Source organism: Mustelus asterias, chromosome 12 (genome assembly GCF_964213995.1).
Source record: "Mustelus asterias chromosome 12, sMusAst1.hap1.1, whole genome shotgun sequence".
Taxonomy (NCBI): Eukaryota; Metazoa; Chordata; class Chondrichthyes; order Carcharhiniformes; family Triakidae; genus Mustelus; species Mustelus asterias.
The window spans coordinates 57,584,786-57,604,129 of NC_135812.1; the positions used below are offsets into that span (position 1 = coordinate 57,584,786).

Sequence of the window (19,344 nt, forward strand, 5' to 3'; positions counted from 1 at the left end):
GGGGAAGGGTGTTAGGGGAGGGGGAATGGGAAGAATGTTGGCGGGAAGAGCATTAGTGGAGGGACAGTGTTAGGAGAGGGAGGGAGGGGGAAGAGCGCGGAGGGAGGGAGGGAGGGAAGGAGAAGAGCGAGGAGGGCGGGAGGGAGAAGAGCGTGGAGGGAGGGAGGGAGGGGGAAGAACGTGGAGGGAGGGGGAAGAGCGTGGAGGGAGGGAGGGAGGGAGGGAGAAGAGTGTGGAGGGAGGGAGGGGGAAGAGCGTGGAGGGAGGGAGGGGGAAGAGCGTGGAGGGAGGGAGGGGGAAGAGCGTGGAGGGAGGGAGGGGGAAGAGCGTGGAGGGAGGGAGGGAGGGGGAAGAGCGTGGAGGGAGGGAGGGGGAAGAGCGTGGAGGGAGGGAGGGGGAAGAGCGTGGAGGGAGGGGGAAGAGCGTGGAGGGAGGGAGGGAGGGATAAGAGCGTGGAGGGAGGGAGGGAGGGAGGGAGAAGAGCGTGGAGGGAGGGAGGGAGGGAGGGAGGGAGGGAGGGAGAAGAGCGTGGAGGGAGGGAGGGGGAAGAGCGTGGAGGGAGGGAGGGGGAAGAGCGTGGAGGGAGGGAGGGAGGGGGAAGAGCGTGGAGGGAGGGAGGGAGGGGGAAGAGCGTGGAGGGAGGGAGGGAGGGGGAAGAGCGTGGAGGGAGGGAGGGAGGGGGAAGAGCGTGGAGGGAGGGAGGGAGGGAGGGGTAAGAGCGTGGAGGGAGGGAGGGGGAAGAGCGTGGAGGGAGGGGTCAGAGCATGGAGGGAGGGGTCAGAGCGTGGAGGGAGGGAGGGGTCAGAGCGTGGGGGGAGGGAGGGGTCAGAGCGTGGGGGGAGGGAGGGGTCAGAGCGTGGGGGGAGGGAGGGGTCAGAGCGTGGGGGGAGGGAGGGGTCAGAGCGTGGGGGGGGGAGGGAGGGGTCAGAGCGTGGGGGGGGAGGGAGGGGTCAGAGCGTGGGGGGGGAGGGAGGGGTCAGAGCGTGGGGGGGAGGGAGGGGTCAGAGCGTGGGGGGGAGGGAGGGGTCAGAGCGTGGGGGGGAGGGAGGGGTCAGAGCGTGGGGGGGAGGGAGGGGTCAGAGCGTGGGGGGGAGGGGTCAGAGCGTGGGGGAGGGAGGGAGGGGGAAGAGCGTGGAGGGAGGCAGGGAGGGGGAAGAGCGTGGAGGGAGGCAGGGAGGGGGAAGAGCGTGGAGGGAGGCAGGGAGGGGGAAGAGCGTGGAGGGAGGCAGGGAGGGGGAAGAGCGTGGAGGGAGGGAGGGAAGGGGAAGAGCGCAGGGGGGCGGAGGAAGAGTGCGTGGGGGCGGGGAAGAGCGCGGGGATGCGGGGGAAGAGCGCGGGGATGCGGGGGAAGAGCGCGGGGATGCGGGGGAAGAGCGCGGGGGGGTGGGGGAGAAGCGCGGGGGGCGGGAGGGGAGGGCGGGGGAGGTGTGCGGGGGGGCGGGGGAGGAGCGCGGGGGGGCGGGGGAGGAGCGCAGGGGGGCGGGGGAGGAGCGCGGGGGGCGGGGAGGAGCGCGGGGGGCGGGGAGGAGCGCGGGGGGCGGGGAGGAGCGCGGGGGGCGGGGAGGAGCGCAGGGGGGATGGCAGAGGAGCGCAGTGGGTGTAGGAAGGAAGTGGGTGTAGACTAATGGGAGGGAGGGGCAAGAGCTTGGGCGAAGGAGGGATGAAAAATAGTGTTAGGAGAGGGAGGGAGGGGGAAGACCATGGAGGGAGGGAGCGGGGAAAGCATGGAGAGTGGGAGGGAGGGGGAAAGCGTGGAGGGAATGGGGGAAGAGCGTGGAGGGATGTAAGGGGAAGAGTGTGGAGGCAGGGAGGGGGAAGAGTGTGGGGGGAGGGAGGGAGAGGACATAGAAACATAATAGGAGCAGGAGAAGGCTATTCAGCCCCTCGAGTCTGCTGCACCAATCGTTATGCTCATAACTCATCATCTAATTCAGTTACCTGACCCTGCCTGCCCCCATATCCTTCGATCCCCTTTGCCCCAAAAGCTTTATCTATCTCCTTCTTGAAAATGTACAATGTTTTGGCCTCAACTGCTTTCTGTGTAGTGAATTCCACAGGCTCACCACTCTCTGGGTGGAGACATTTCTCCTCATCTCAGTCCTAAAAGGTTTATCTCTTTCTCTGAGACTGTGACCTGGTACTTTACCCCACTACCATCGGGAACATCCTTCTTGCATCTACCCTGTCTAACCGTGTTAGAATTTTATAGGTTTCTATGAGATCTCCCCTCATTCTTCTGAACTCCAGCGAATATGATCCTGACTCAATCTCTCCTCATATGTCAGTCCTGCCATCCCTGGAATCACTGGTGGGGAGGAAAGAGTGGAAGAAGGCTGGCACAGTGGTTAGGACTGCTGTCTCACAGTGCCTCGGACCCAGGTTCAATTCCGGCCTCAGGTGACTGTGTGGAGTTTGCACTTTCTCCCCATGTCTGCATGGGTTTCCTCCGGGTGCTCCGGTTTCCTCCCACACTCCAAAGATGTGCAGGTTAGGTGGCTGGCCATGCTAAATTGACCCTTCGTGCCCCAAGATGTGTAGGTTAGGAGGATTAGTGGGATAAATATGTGGGGTTCTGCACTGTGGGGCTTCTATGATTCTGGGGAGACAGCGAGGGGGAAGAGTGTAGAGGGAGGGAGGGAGGCAGTGAAGGAGAAGTGCATAGAGACAAGGGGGTGCCAGAATCACTTTGAGCGACCATCAAAATTTGATTCCAAATGGGAACTATTGATGTCAAATTGTAATTGAGCACTCAGAAGTCATGAAAACAAAAATTGTCAAAATTTTTGGGTAAGGGAAGCCAATTTCTATGGGGTGAGAATGGAGGCGGTCCAGCTAAATTGGAGTCAAAGACTGCCAGACAAACTGAGCAATGGGTTGTCTGTACAGAGGAGTACAGTATATAGTCGAGGTACATTCCCACAAAGGAGAAAGAGTAAGATAAACAAAACACTAAAGATGAGAAGAAAAGGTAATACAAAATAATGGGTACAATTCTAAAAGGGTGCAGGAGTAGAGAAACCTGTGCACATAAATGATTGAAGGTGGCAAGGCAGGATGAGAGGGCAGCTAATAAAGTATACAAAATTCTAAGCTTTACAAATAGAGGCATGAAGTACAAAAGCAAGGAAGTTAGAGTGATGGATTGAGCTCAATCTATGCTCCTGGAGCACTAAGTCCAATTCTGGGCAGGACATGTTTGGAAGGATGTGGAGGCATTGGAGTGGGTGCAGTAAAGATTCACGAGAATGGTTCTGGGGGTGAAGGACTTCAATTACAAGGACAGATTGGAGAAGCTGGGGTTGTTCTAGGATAAGAGAAGGTTGAGAGGAGATTTGATAGAGGCAAAACTCATGAAGGGTCTGAAGAGTAGGGAGGAAAAAACTTTTCCAATTGGTGGAAGGGTCAAGATCCAGAGAAGAGAGTATCCAAAGTGATTGACAAAAGATCCGGAGGGGATGAGAGGAAAATATTTAATGCAGTGAATGTTTAAGATCTGCATATGCACGGCCTGAAAATGTAGTGGAGGCAGATTCTATTATCTGAAGAGAAAAGACTTGCAGGGCTAAAGGGAAGAGACCGGTGCTGAACTGCTCTCAGAGTCAGTAAGGAGGCATGAACTGAGTGGCTCCTTCTGCACTATAACCATTCAGTATACCTGAACTCGAAAACCTCGTCAAAGAGTGGGTTGAGGTCATTATCTTTGCGTTGAGTTGTTTTGCTCTCTACGAATGGGAAGATGTGCTTAGGTTCCAGAGTCAGCTCCACAAAAGGATCACTGGTACCTGCACAGGGAGAGATCAGATGGGAATGAGAACAAGACTCAGATTGTAATGACACAAGAAATACATCTCAGCCAGAAACACCAACTCCCTTCTTACCGTTGGAATCCAGTGGCGTGAGGTTAACAGCATTGAGGATTTCAACATGCAGTCTTTTTACTTGATTGTTGTAGAAGACTTTTATAGTTACGGCACCGTATTTGGAACATTCATTGGCAGTCTTTGAAAAAGAATGGAGGAACTGTTAGGGGGAAAGGGGGCAACATCTTTTTGTTCTTCAAAGTGAGGAATATTAAAGAAGGAAGAAAGAATTTTCATTTACATAATGCCATTCAAGTCCTTAGGACTTCCCAAAGTGCTTCACTGCTAATTAATTATCTTTGAAATGTAGTCATTATAACATAGACGCATGGGGCAGCCAATTTATGCACAGCAAGATTCCACAAAAAGCAATGAGAGATCATCAGTTTTCTGGTGTTGATTGCTCAACCAAATAATGCTGGCCATAGCACCTGGAGAACTCCCTTCATTTTTCAATGACATGAAGACCCAAGGAGCAGGTGGACCTAAATTTAATTTCTTCTTTGAAAGATGGTACCTCTGACAATGCCACACTCCCTAGGACTGCACTGCAATGTCAACCTGGATAACGTGCCAAGTATCTGGAGTCAAACTTGAACACAGGTCCTTCTAAGGAAATCTAACTCTTTATATGCAGCATCAAACAGTCCAAAGATATCTGCTATTCCTTACAAGTTCTTTCAAATATCACAAGGGAAACTATTTTCAATTTTAACACCAAAGAATTTACACTATTTATGACCATAAATAGTAGTTTAATACATGCATATCGCTTCATCAATTCTCAATATCTGTTTTGCCCCTTTGAATGAGAATCTAAATTTTCAACCAAATATTGTTACTGCAGGTTTCTTTTTGCTAGGACTGAATTCAGACTGCATGGACAACTTCATTGCATTCCATTTTGCCAATAGACAGATCATCCAATTCCACCAATTTGTTGGATTCAAAAGCTGCTTCAGATGATAGGAGACAGTGTACTTCACTGTTAAGAATTATATGACATAGAAGGAGGCCATTCAGCCACCAAGCCTCTACTGGCCCCTTGAAAGCACTTTCTCTGCTCTTTCTCCTTGACCCCCCGTGTACATATTTTTTGCAAATATTTATTCAATTTCCTTTTGAAAAGCTACCATTATACACACCAGTCCCATCAAATGAACATCTTTGCATTAAATCAATTCAGATTCTTCTTAATATTGAAGATATGAATGAGATAGACAATCTGGTGAACTGGTGAGGCAACAATAATCTCTCTCTCAATGTCAATAAAACGAAGAATATTGTCATCGACTTCAGGAAGCGTAAAGGAGAACATGCCCCTGTCTACATCAAAGGGGACGAAGTAGAAAGGGTTGAGAGCTTCAAGTTTTTAAGCGTCCAGATCACCAACAACCGGTCGTGGTCCCCCCATGCCGACACTATAGTTAAGAAAGTCCATCTCTACGCCTCTACTTTCTCAGAAGACTAAGGAAATATGACCGTTCAGCTATGACTCTCACCAACTTTTACAGATGCACCATAGAAAGCATTCTTTCTGGTTGTATCACAGCTTGGTGTGGCTCCTGCTCTGCCCAAGACCGCAAGGAACTACAAAAGATCGTGAATGTAGCCCAATCCATCACACAAACCAGCCTCCCATCCATTGACTCTGTCTACACTTCCTGCTGCCTCGGCAAAGCAGCCGGCATAATTAAGGACCCCATGCACCCCGGACATTCTCTCTTCCACCTTCTACCATCAGGAAAAAGATACAAACGTCTGAGGTCACGTACCAACCGACTCAAGAACAGCTTCTTCCCTGCTGTCATCAGACTTTTGAATGGACTTACCTTGCATTAAGTTGATCTTTCTCTGCAACCTAGCTATGACTGTAACACTACATTTTGCAGTCTCTCATTTCCTTCTCTATGAACGGTATGTTTTGTCTGTAAAGCGCACAAGAAACAATGGGCCCGATTTTACCAAAACGTTGCGCCCGAAACACGGTAAAGTTGGGCGTCGGGCCTAAAACGCGATCTGCACCCGATTCTGAGCAGAGCGCGCCTTTACCAACGGCCGATCCGGGCGCGGCTCCGGTGCGCGCCCGAATCGGCCGGCGCGATGAGTTAAATGCATTTGCATGCATTTAAATTGACCTAATGAACCTCCCGCCCAACTTTACCAGACATTTCCACTTTACCACCGTTCGGCCCAATTCGCATCCGCGCTTTAAGTGACCTGCTGGATAAAAGTCCGAAATGGACTCTTATTCAGCAGGGGAACCGCAAGGGGAGGGGGGGGATGAAGAAGGGGAGTGACGTGTCTGCCTTTCCCTGCGGTGGGGGAGGCGCTGCCAGTCTGTGGCCGATCCCTCCTCCCCACCGGAGGAGGAACCCCCCCCAGGGGCAGACACGTCACTCCCCTTCTCCCCTTCTGCAAACAAATTGTTCACTGCGGTAAAAGGTTCAGATTGATGGGTCACAAATTCAAACCCTGAAGGGAGAGGATTGAACAGCCTTTACCCAAAGAATTATAAGGAATGACACTGCAAATCGAGCCAAAAGACAGTTAAATTTGATTGATTTATGAAGAGAGGGTATTGGTGGGTTGGGACTGAGGGATATGGCAGAGGGATTGTGGTATAAGGCAGGAGAGACTGAATGTTATGGTGAGAATAAACTAAGATATGATGGGAAAGATCAAAGGGATATGGAGAAAATACACCCAGATTAGTTTCTATGCCCTTGTGTTTAAATCCACCCAGGAACTGGCACCTCCCATTCTGTATAACATCTTCCAACTCAGTAACATTCCCCCAAACATTTTGTTCCTCTGATCCTGGCCTCTGGTGCATACACCCCACCCTTTGTCTCTCCATTTGAAGCCACACCTTCAACCCCTAAGGCTTCATATTCTGTAATTCCTGCCCTGAACCTCTCTGCCTCAACATTTCCCCTTCTTTCTAAAACCCTTATCAGAGGCCAGCCCTTCATTTGGTTCTATTTCCTATGACTGCTTTGGATTAGTGTCTAATTTCTTTCCTTTCCTGTCTCTGTGAAGCACTTCGGAAACATTAAAATTGCTGTACAAATGTAAATTGAGTTTATGATTAATGACAGTCAATAAACATTTAAACAAATCAGAGAGCACATCGCTGGAACCGACATTGTGAGCTTACATATTCCCTGATGGTTATCAACAGATTGGGCAGAATTTTCAGGCTCCATGAAAATTGGTGCGAACGGGCCCAAAGGTGCCATTCTGCTGCATTCCAGCTGTTGGCATGTTTTGCCAAAGAGGGTTTGAGAGCCTGCGTGGCTCACTGCCCTCACAAGGCCAAATGGGTTCATTAAGAGCCTTGTTGAGGGTACTGAATGGAGGCTGACTGGGATTTTCCAATCATTCTTCAGTTTTCCAATGCAACATGGAGCAGTTTAACTACTTGGAGGCAGTCATTGAGCAGCGTGTGGGACAGGGGTGGACAGTTGTTTGGATGGTGCTCCTGTGGGTAAAGTATAAAGGCTGTCCTGTGGAGGGATTGCACCATCTACCCCTACCAGTGGTGGGCTCATTCTCTCACTGTTTTCTAATATATTTTTATTTGGAAAGGCTGATCAGAATGCACTTCCATGTTGAAGTGTCTGCTCAGTTACTTCTCTTTACTGTAGCTTGCTGCTCCTATCAGCTGGATGGCTGCGGATTAGCCTTGAAAACTCCCCTGCCACCCATAATTGGGAATGGAACCAGTCTCCTTGCAAATGAAGGGGCTACCTCCATGAAAATCCCAGGACACTGACTGCTTTCCCTGGGGGTTGGTTCAGGACCCGGAAACAGTCCTGGCTCCTGTTTCCCACCGTCAAGTCAAACAATCATCCCAATGTGTGTGATTACTAATCTTTCGACATAATTTTCACCCAGATATCTCTGCCCTCTCAGTTGGACGTTCACATCTCAGTCAGTATTGGATTAGACAACAGTCTACACTGCACACCTGCTGTTGGATTTTCCTTGCATAAAACTTCTGTATCAGCTTCTGAGTGCTTGCTGCATTCAGAGACAAATGAGCCTTCAGATCCTGAAATAAAAGAAAATAAATTTACAGTAAAGTATAGCTATGAGTGAAAAAAACACTACATCTACAGAGCAAACAGACATTGGTCAAAGTTGAGAAGAGCAAAGTACTGCAGATGCTGGGAATTTAAGACATAAAATGATGAAAAAACTCAGCCGTCTAGTAGAATCCATGGAGAGAGAATCAGATTTGAGACTGATGATTCTTCATTGGAACTATACTTCCAGATAAACTGTAACAGCTTTTAAAAAGAGAGAAAGGAGGAAAGGAAAGAAGAAAAGCTATGGCCCCTGATAGGGTGGAAGGGAGATTAAATGATAAAGGTGATGATGGTGCAAATAGAGATGGTAATGGGACATGTGGAGAGACAAACAATGGGTTTAGAGGAGATATAAAGGTGAAAACCAGAAACAGCACCAACAGCTGCCATCCAAAAACAGAAAAAATACACAAAAAGGTAACAAATGGGAGCAGTGGTTATGATCTGAAATTGTTCAACTTGAACTCAGTGTTGAGATAGTGACGTGCCCAAATATGAAGGAGCAAGCAGGAGTGTCAGAGAGCCCCTTCACATAGAGTTAGAGAGCTGAGGAACAACTTACCAGTGAAGGACAAGGCAGAGGACAAATGGTATCAAGAAATTATTCTTGTTTCTGGGGAGCGAGGGGATGAGGGATATGATTGGAAAGGATTAGGGAAAAGGGTGGGAAGGGTTAAGGAAATGCCGGGAGGAGGGGGGTTTGAAATATTGAGGATTTGGTAGAAAGTGCCTGAGATGAATAGTGAAATAGGACAGAGAGATATGGTGAGAAGGGATTGAAGGGTATGGTTTGGAGTGGTTGAAGGGTAGGGTGTGAAGGGATTGAGGCGTCGAATGAGAAGTTGGATTGTCCAGTTGGTCTCATCTTTGTTTCTAAAATAACTTTACATTATTGTGGATAGTTTAATTTCTGGTATGTGCTAAAATAACTGGCTTTAGCTGGAGGTGGGAGGGCTGCTACAATATGGTTGTAGTGCTCTGCGATATCTTAGGGTTTTCTGCTCCCGATCACTGTCCAGTGAAATCCACTGGAAAACACGTGGAAATATTTGAGGCCATTATTGGAATCGACTGTGAGGCTCCACAAGATCAAAATGTCTGTTTCCACTGACTGTCTAGGTTCACTCATGGCCATGTGAGAAAGGTAGAAAGAATGGCTAACACCCCAATGTGTCAGGCAAGGCAGAAGTGGAAAAAAGGGCTATTTGTGTGTAAGTGTAGCTTATGTCAGAAAATGTAAAAGATGCTTTGTTTTGAATATGTCTGTGAATCACTGACTTTTATATTTTGGTGTTAATGTTAATGTTGTGTACACTAAGTGGTAAATGGATAAGAAGAGAATGTTCAAGTATGTTATGTATGTGAATACTGTATGTGTGAGTGTGTGTTATCTTTGTGTGGAACGAGTATATGTGTGTGTGGTATAGGTGTGTGTGTTGTACTTGTTTGGTGTGAGTGTATACAGGTTTGTGTGTGTGTGACGTACATGTCTGTAACGTATATGCAAGTACTGTATTCCTGTGAGTGCACTCCATTACAAAATAATGGAAATGTAATCTATTTACATTTAGTTGATTGGTATAAAGTACAGCAGCTGCTGCAGAAGATTCATGTAGTTATTTAAACAGTAGATGAAGGGACCATTAATAAGATAATGGTCTGCCGAAGGGTCATCCAGACGCGAAACGCTGGCTCTATTCTCTCTCCACAGATGCTGTCAGACCTGCTGAGATTTTCCAGCATTTTCTGTTTCTGTGTTGAATGTGATAATGGTCCAATAGAATCTGCTGACTAACTAATGCTGTTTTTGCTACCTGCAGCAATATTAGTGGAAAACTCCTGTACTTCACATGTACATATTTAACAAACACCGACAACCTCGCAGTCACAGCAATCAAAAATACTCTCACACTAACAGTTTTAACAACAAATGCACAGGAGGTTAAAGTTCACGTGTTTAGAGTGTGACTGAGTATTGAGACCACTTGATCAATGACTTATTTTTTATTTATTAATCGGAAATGCAATTAATGACACCTGTATTGTATTGGACAACATGGCAACAATAGAACTCTGGGGAGAGGTGACTTCTGTATATAAATTTTATCCAGGAAGTAGATGAGTTCATGGAAATTCTTGGAAATGAGAAAATAGAAATTGGTTTTTAAAACATCCAGTAATTACTTCCCCTCTCCCCACACCGCACATCACTGCTCAAGAACAAGGGAACATTTTCTACCCCAGTAAAAGTACAATTAGGGCGATTCTCCCCCAAAAATTCAAAGCGTTGAATTCGCGTAAAAATTGGAGTAAATCACACTGGTTTTTTTCAGCGGGAGTTTCAAACTGAATCTCCCACACACTGTGCACTGCAGAGTGTCCTAGCATGAATCACGCTGAAAATCAGTGGGCGGGACCTATTCCCGCTGGCGAGGCCAGCTGCATAGCGCTGAGCGTGCCACTGCGCATGTGCTGATCTGTCAGTGCCGAGCACCCCCTCCCTCACTGCCTGATCGCTGACCCCCCGGATGTGTCCAGGCCAGCCTCACCCCACCTCTGGCCCGCCTCGATTCTCTCCTCGTCCCTCTCCCCCACCAGCAGGCTGAGACCCTGATGCCCAGCCCTGATCGCTGGCTTCCCTCCCTCTGTCACTCATTCTGAATGCAGACTGACAGCGGGACCCCACACGCCCACCGGTTGTTGCCCCAGAGGCCCGTCCCGCTCACCATTTGGCCATGCCCCCCTAGCACTGCCCGATGCCCAGTGGGTAGTGCCAAGGTGCCTCCTGGGCATTGGCACTTTGCCCCTTGGCAGTGCCAGGGGGCCCAGGCTGGCACTGCCACGGGGCACCCCGCTCATGTCCGATCCTCTAGGGGGCCTCAATTGCCTCCCCATCACTCCAGTGAGGTCGGGCCGCCAGCTCCTCACAAGTGGGGAGCTATACTAAACCCTGCTGGAGTGAACCACTCCTGGCAGGGGTGGGGGGGAGATGCTAGCTAGCCCGGAGATTTCAGTCCCGGACCCACTAATGATATTTAAAATATATGGTAATGAAGCTTACCATCATTTATGCAGGTTCGCGCTGGAAATCCAAGTGCCGGAGACTTGCGGAGGCCATGGCACCCAGCAGAGAGCCTGCAAAACAGCTTCTGCTCAAGTCTCACGGCCCGCTGCGCTGCTTTTGTTGGGAGAATCGCCCCCAATGTCTCTCTGGCTGTTGCAAAGCTTGAAATTGCCACAAATTGCAGTCATCATTGTAATGACAAGTTTTGTCGTCTCTCCAAAATAGAAAATAGGTGCAGGAGTAGGCCATTCGGCCCTTCGTGCCTGCTCTGCCATTCATTATGATCATAGCTGATCATCAAATTCAATATCCTGATCCCTCCTTCCCCCCATATCCCTTGATCCCTTTCGCCCCAAGAACTATATCTAAATTTCTTCCTGAAATCTCACAAATCAGCCCCATTAGACTAGTCCTATCTTCCCTCGCTGTCAGAACAGGGGTACTTCCTGTATGGGGAAGGGAACTTCAACCTATTTTGTATATTTTATGCAAGTGAAAATTGCCTGCTTCCTCCAATTATTTATCTCTGAGCTACATTGCCTAGAGAAGCACCAAGTTATAAGGTCAATTCATCAATCCCACCCTCCTAGTGCTGGTTGGAGATTTGGTTAAAACAAGGTGGGTTGATTCACTATCCTGCACTCCCTTTGAGTGCAGCACTCGGCTGGAAGCATGGGAACTGGTTGAGAATTGAGGATGGACTGTGAAGTCATTGTGGCGATGGTCTCTTTCAGGGCAACCTAACAGAAGAGGAAGCCCTGAGTCGATTTTATGGCCAAAAGGCAATTAATTGGCTCAGAATGAGGCTTCTGCCTCCAACTAGGAGGAAGCCATGCTTCCGAGAGCTGTTGGCCAATCAGATGGCTGTCTGCTCTGTAGTCCTAACAGAGCCACCAGAAGCAATGGCTGCTGTGGAACTGCAGGCAAACCTCCACAAAGGTCATCGATTGAGCTGGGTAAGGAAGCTGGTTCCGGTCTCCCAGTCTGGCAGGTTCTGGTGAGGGGTCAGTGGAGGACCAAGTTTGGGATGGTAGGGAGGTGGAAAATGTGGAGAAGGTGCAGGGAATGCTATTGAGCAAGGTGTCCAAGCAGGAGCTCATGTTTCCAGCCTGCAAAGAGGCCACCAGAGGTTGTGTGATCTCTCTTCACGAGTAAAATACCAATGGCCCTTAGTGGCCATTGGCCAGAGCGAGGATGGACTACGTGATGCATCCCTTGCCACTGTTAAATTATGAATGGAAGCGGGTAGGTAGGTGATGGGCACACACTACCATGGTGCCTGATTTTATGGCCACCCCTTCTGCCTGCCCACTCCCGGGCATCTGTATATGAAATGGTGAGAATCTTTATATTTGTAATTCTGAATCTTGTCTGTTTACATACCTATTGATCTGCATGTCTATATGTCTCGCCATATGCGCATGTATATGTGTTTCATTGTTCCAATATGTTAACATATTTGAGAATCTAACAAACAAGGATTGTAATTCTGTGAGCTCACCTTGAAAGCGGGGGTTTCTAGTTGCTCCAGCGGTAAACCATTTCCCTCTCCGTGAAAGCAAATCAGCAGACTCTGAAACAAAAGAAACTCAGACAGTGTCAAGGGCTGAGTAAGGGTATCTGAGCTGTGGTGATACCAAAGTAACAGAGTCGAACACCACCATCTCCAGAGTCAAATTAACAATGGTCTCCAAGTTTTGGAAGATGCCAGTTGTAATGAAAGTTTGTTTAACTTGACAAACAAGTTCCTGGTTAATGATTGCAGATATACTGGCTGAAATATTACAATCCTTAAATACAGGAATGGTGCCAGAGGAGTGCAGAATTTCAAATGTTAGACCCTTGTTCAAAAAAGGGTGCAAGGATAATCCTAGAAACTTCCGGCTAGTTAGTTTGACCTTTGTGGTGGGGAAGCATTTAGAAACGATAATCCAGGACAACTTGGACAAGTGAGGGTTCATTAAGGAAACCCGGCATGGATTTGTTCAAGGCAAATCATGTTTAATTAACTTGATTTGAGTTTACTCATGAGGTTAGCAAAGAGGATTGATGAGGGTAACATAGTAGATGCAGTGTTCCTAGAACTTTCAAAACACATTTGATAAAGTGCCACATAACAGGCTTGTTAGCAAAGTTAAAACCCATGGAATAAAAAGGGAACTGGATAAGCACCTGAAGAAAAAATATGTACAGGGCTAAGGCGAAAGGACAGAGGAGTGTGTGACAATACTGTGCCTTTAAGGAACGTATTTGTGTCATGTTTCTTGTGAGGGGTATGTATAAAATTCAGCTCTGTTTACAGTGCCGAATTGTCTGTTCCAGGCAGCCCACATGCTGAGAATGCAGAAGAATAATTGATCCTAGACAATAGGATGTTTGTTTTAATCTGAACTGCTGCATTTTTTGTTTATTTTTGGTTTTCACCTTGGGGTTTCAGAGTATGGTTGAATTAGGCAAAAGGCAGAGTCATGTGAATGGACAGAACTAAGCTTACAGAGAGAAGCAGGTAGTTTCCGCTTGAGTCTGCAAGGATCAGGAGGTGTTTCCCTCTCTCTCTCTGGAGGCTGCTATTTGAGTGTCAGAAGACAGGTGTCTCTGTATATCTCTCCAGATGTGTTCTGGAGGCTTGAGTACTGGCAGCCCAAGTAAAGCCTGTGTTGTTTGCTAACTGATTTTGAAGAGGAGTTTAAGCCTGTGAGGAATATTGCTTAAATTGGAACTAATAGAGATAGGTTAGCATAGAACATAGAACATAGAAAGCCACAGCACAAACAGGCCCTTCGGCCCACAAGTTGCGCCGATCACAGTTAAGGGGCTCTACTCCACATCAAGTGTGGCTGCTCTTACCACCAGCCATTGGCGTATTTGGAAGGATTTGCAGATTGATACTCAACTAGTCTTTTTTTTAAGTTTTATTTTTTTATTAGTCACAAGTAGGCTTACATTAACACTGCAATGAACTTACTGTGAAAATCCCCTAGTCGCCACACTCCCACACCTTGGGTACACTGAGGGAGAATTTACCATGGCCAATGCACCTAACCTGCACATCTTTGGACTGTGGGAGGAAACCGGAGCACCCGGAGGAAACCCACGCCAACACGGGAAGAACGTGCAAACTCCACACACAGACAGTGACCCAAGTCAAGAATTGAACCCGGGTCCCTGGTGCTGTGAGGCAGCAGTGCTAACCACTGTGCCACCGTGCTGCCCCAGTTTGGCTGTGTTATAAACGCACCTTCCTTAGCCATCAATTCCTGGGACTTGGCTCTGAGGAAGGGACATTACAATGTTTATTTTCTAGAATTGGCTTGCTTTGGACTTTGCATTGAAATCGATCTGGATCACCATGCACTGAGGACAGACATCAAGTAGAAACTTACTGCATTTTCTCCCTTTGTTGAGGGAAAGAAATATCATTGAATTTTACAACACTACGGAAAAGAAGTTTCAAAGCTGAACCAAGCAAATTGTTTACTAGTGTGATGTAGGGCTGCTTCAAATCCCAGAGGCCACAAGTTATAAATATAAAAAAAGGGGTGAGAATAATGAGAGGATTTTTATCACCCAGAGATAGTTTAACAATGGGTGGGATTTTCCAGCCGCGCTCGGCCTAAAACCAGAAAATCCTACCCAAATTCAACAGACCTTTGCGTTGATCCACCCCCCCGGCTATCCTGGAGCACACATTGGGAATTCCAGCAGTACTCCCTCTGATATTTCGCAAGGATGAGGTGTGCCAGAGTTTCCAAAATGTGTTCCAAATGGAAAAGCCACTTCATCATGAACATAGTCTTGGAAAATTACACTCTCAGTCTTTAAACCTATCGTGATAGGGAATTCCCCCAATTCAGCTATAGAGTATGTTAAGTTCCAGATTGGAAGTTCCAAGGTATTTTATGAAGTTAGCCTGGACCTCAATTTTTACATTTGATTTTGGCATTAGGGTGAACATAAGATGTTTTATTCCAGGTATAATTCAAGTGATCCACCAGGAAGCTTTCACCAAAACAAACTTTATTTAAGAACACAGAATATAACAAAAAGAATCAGCATAACTTTTGCCAATTAATATACTTAGACATGGCAAAGACATGGCAATCCTTAACAGCTAGCCATCTCTGTTGTTCCAATTTAAAGCAATACCCCATAGACATACACCCTTCCGCAGAATTAGTTAGCACAAAAGCAAGTATACACACGTGATGCTGGACAGAGATCCAGATAGCAGTTTCCAAAACAGCAACTTTCAGAGAAAGATCCACTCTCATACAATAGAATTTCCAAGAAAGAAACTGATCTCCTGGCAGATTCCAGTCTCCAACTTCAGAGGGAGGAAAAGAGAGACACTACACTCTCTCAATTCCAAAAGCAGCATCTAAGCTTGAATATTCTGTGTTAACCCAGCTTCCCCATCACATGACCATACCTGCCAATCATCTCAATCAAGCCCCACTCTGCAAAATCCCTGAGGAAAACAGCAGAACAGCATTAGTTCAGACTAAGACCAATATTCTAGTCATTAGAAGCAATTATGCTGCTGCAGCAACAATACATGATGCCGGTAGACAGAATGGCTCCAACTGCATAAAATTGTTACAACAGATCCTGCACAAGAACATGGCTCAAATACATTTCTTCAAGGCAAAGTATCATCACAAGTAGAATGTGACGGCAGCTAACAGTGTCTGTCTGATCCATATTAGGAAGAACTTTGTAAGCTTAAGCACCAATCTTCATATTACACCTACTCCCAATCAATCAGAAAATCTCACCTTCAAAGCATCCTTTAGCTTCATATGAAACCTCTGAGAAACATTGCTTTGATGTGAAGTCGAGTAGATGATCTTAATTATATCTGTCCAAAGAAAACCTAGAAGGCTGTGAGAAAAGATACAGTGAATTGCCACGAATGCCTTCAAATCTAGGACTTCGACTGGGACACAATGGCTGAGAACATCTGAGGTGATGGAAATTTGCTGTAAAAAGCTGGCCAGAGTGGATCAAAGCAAAATTTCAAAACTAAGATTGATAGATTAAGATATGAAGAGTTATGGAACTGAAACAGATAGGTGGAGTGGATAAACAGATCACTCATGGGTCCTTAGTGTCAGGGGGACTAAATATGTGGAGTTGCGAGGATGGGGCCTGGGTGGGATTTTTTTGGGTGCAGGCTCAATGAGCTGAATGGCCTCCTTCTGCACTGTAGAGATTCTATAGATTGAGCAGCTGATTGGTCTCTTCCTGTTCCTGTGTTCCTATCTGTTGCTATAAGGGTTCTATGTGGAAAGCACTGGGCATTCCATAGAATCACTTCAGTGCAGAAGGAAGCCATTTGGCCCATCGAGTTTGCACCGACTCTCTGAAAGAACATCTTACCCGGGCCCATCCCCTCGCCCTATCCCTGTAACTCTGCGTATTTGTGATGGCCAATCTAACTCACCTGCACATCTTTGGTCTCAACCATAAAGGCCACAAGAATGGTTGGTGAGGGAATATGGTGATTTGAGAAAGGGGTGTTCTTTTGATTCGGGGCTGAGGATTCTTGTTGGATCATAACAGGGGATGAAGGGACCGAATATATGGTTGCTAAATTTGCTTATGGCACCAAGATAGGTAGGAAAGTAAATTGTGAAGAGGACGGTATGGAGGCTACAAAGGCTCATACTAAGTTAAGTGAATGGGCAAAACTCTGGTAAATGGAGTAAAATGTGGGCAAATATGAAATTGTCCATTTTGGCAGGAAGAATAAAAAGGCTTATTATTTAAGTGGTGAGAGATTAGAGAGCTCTGAGTGCAGAGGGATCTGGGTGTCTTAGTCCATGAATCACAAAAGGTACAGCAAGTAATTAATTAGGAAAGCTAATAGAATGCTACTGTTTATTGTGAGGGGAACTGATACAAAAATAGGGAGGTTATGCTTCAGTTGTACAGAGCATGGGTGAGACCACATCAGGAGTATTGTGTACAGTATTGGTCTCCTTGTTAAAGGATGTAAATGTGTTGGAAGCAGTTCAGACGAGGTTTACTAAACTCATACCAGGAATGGGTGGGTTGTCTTAGTGGTGAGGTTCGGTTTGTATCTATGAGTTTAAAAGAGCAAGAGGTCACTTTATTGAAAGCTTTAAGATCCTGAGGGGTATTGACAGGTTGGGTGTGGAGAGGATGTTTCCTCTTGTGGGAGAATCTTGAACTAGGGGTCACTGTTTAAAAAAATAAGGGGTCGCCTATTTAAGACAGATATGGGAAGAGATTTTTTCTCAGAGGGTCGTTAGTCTTTGGAACTCTTTCTCAAAGGCAATGGAAGCAGAGTGTTGAATATTTTGAAGACTGAGCTGATAGATTCTTCATAGAATGATCATAGAAACCCTACAGTACAGAAAGAGGCCATTCGGCCCATCGAGTTTGCACCGACCACAATCCCACCCAGGACCTACCCCCCATATCCCTACATATTTTACCCGCTAATCCCTCTAATCTACGCATCCCAGGACTCTAAGGGGCAATTTTATCATGGCCAATCAACCTAACCCGCTCATCTTTGGACTGTGGGAGGAAACCAGAGCACCCGGAGAAAACCCCCACAGACACGAGGAGAATGTGCAAACTCCACACAGACAGTGACCCAAGCTGGGAATCGAATCCAGGTCCCTGGGGGTGAAAGGTTATCAGGGATAGGCAGGAATGTGGAGTTGAGGTTAAAATCAGATCAGCCATGATCTTATTGAATGGCGGAGCAGGCTCGAGGGGTCGAATGGCCTACTCCTGCCAATTTGTATGCTTGGATGAGAAATTAAATTATATCAATATTGAGAGAGAAAGAACAAACAACAAGGGAATAACACATCTGACGTTCTGATTAATATTTCTGTCTCTCCTCCCTGCAGTGTGGAGGAAAACCTCTGCCTAGATGGAGGGAAGTACCAAAGGTCAGGGCCTTCTTGCTCCTCTCCAACTCTCATTACTCAAACCTGCTCCAATAAGACCCAGAGTACTGAAGGAGGGTGAAACTGGCCAATAACAGCTCCCTACCAGCAAAAACAACCCAAGTTTATGATAATGAAATGTACCAGAGCACTTTACAGGAATATTATCAAACCAAAATTGACCGTGAATCACATAAGGAGTTACTGGGACAGATGACCAAAGGCTTTGTTAAAAAGGGAGATTCTAAGGAGCATCATAAAGGAGAACAGTGATAGGTAGGGAGGTAACTTAATTGGATGGAGAATGTGATTCCTGTGAGTTTCCTTTTCATAGAATCCCTATAGTGCAAAAGAGGCCATTCAGCGATCGAGTCTGCACCGACTGTCTGAAAGAGCATCCCACCCAGGCCCTCTCCCCTGCCTTATCCCCATAACCCCACACATTTCCCATGGCTAATCTATCTAAACTTCACATCTTTGGACACTAAGGGGCAATTTATCATGGCTAATCCACCTGACCGGCACACCTTTGGAGTGTGGGAGGAAACCAGAGCACCCGGAGGAAACCCACACAGACCCAGGGAGAACGTGCAAACTCCACACAGAGAGTGACCCAAGTTTTGGGAAGGGAGTTCCAAAGCTTAGGGCCTTGGCAGCTGAGGATGTGAATCAGGGAGCGCAAGAGACTAGATTTGGAGGTAGATTGTAGGACTGAAGGAGGTTACAGAGATAGGCAGATGGTGAAACCATGAGAGAGTTTAAAAAGGATTATCTAGGGCCAAATGCAACCAAATAGACTAACTGTGATTCTGACATTAACTAATGGATTGAAGCTGTCACCAATCCGACCTAGTCAACAGCTGTTTACTGCCCTGCTAAAACCTGACGGAACAGCCTGCCCTTACCATCATTAATCAATGGCGTCCAAAATTCTATATTTGGGTTGAGATAGTCAACTACATACTGTTTTGATGCTAGTACTTAGCATCTCCTGCAGTTTTTCTGTTTATTAATATGAACAAACAGTAAATCACACTGGGTGTACTGATCCCTGGTCCTGAAACACTGTTTTAGGTTACTGGCAGGTTACTGTGACCTTCCACCAGACTGAGATGATTTCTCACTCCGCAGCTCTATTGAAGTTACACACTCGATATAACCAGTATTGAAACTTTCTGATCTGCTGTGCATTTCCAGTAGTTTCTGTGTCAATTTCAGATTTAAAATTATTTTCTTTCTACAGTTAATGTGCTGAGTGTGTGACTGACCTCCGAAAATTTTCTTCTACTAGATTGGCATCCATGTACGCAAACTCATTTTCCAGAAAGTTAATTAAAGGGACAACCATCTAAAGTAGAAACAAACATGTTGAAGTTAGTGCAACACATCTGTGATGGAAA

The 19,344-nt window shown here is 46.7% G+C and overlaps 1 protein-coding gene across 2 annotated transcripts in view; it reads right to left on the reverse strand.

Annotated features, from left to right (window-relative positions):
• Positions 1–19,344, reverse strand: part of unc13d (unc-13 homolog D (C. elegans)) — a 148,216-nt gene that overhangs the window by 13,489 nt on the left and 115,383 nt on the right. For both annotated transcript variants that reach the window (XM_078225269.1, XM_078225270.1), the window contains 6 exons: positions 19,213–19,292; positions 15,794–15,899; positions 12,520–12,591; positions 7,834–7,917; positions 3,879–3,999; positions 3,656–3,782 (listed from right to left, as the gene is read on the reverse strand). In XM_078225269.1, coding sequence (XP_078081395.1) covers positions 3,656–3,782; positions 3,879–3,999; positions 7,834–7,917; positions 12,520–12,591; positions 15,794–15,899; positions 19,213–19,292 — 590 coding nt within the window. The remainder of the gene's footprint in view (positions 1–3,655; positions 3,783–3,878; positions 4,000–7,833; positions 7,918–12,519; positions 12,592–15,793; positions 15,900–19,212; positions 19,293–19,344) is intronic.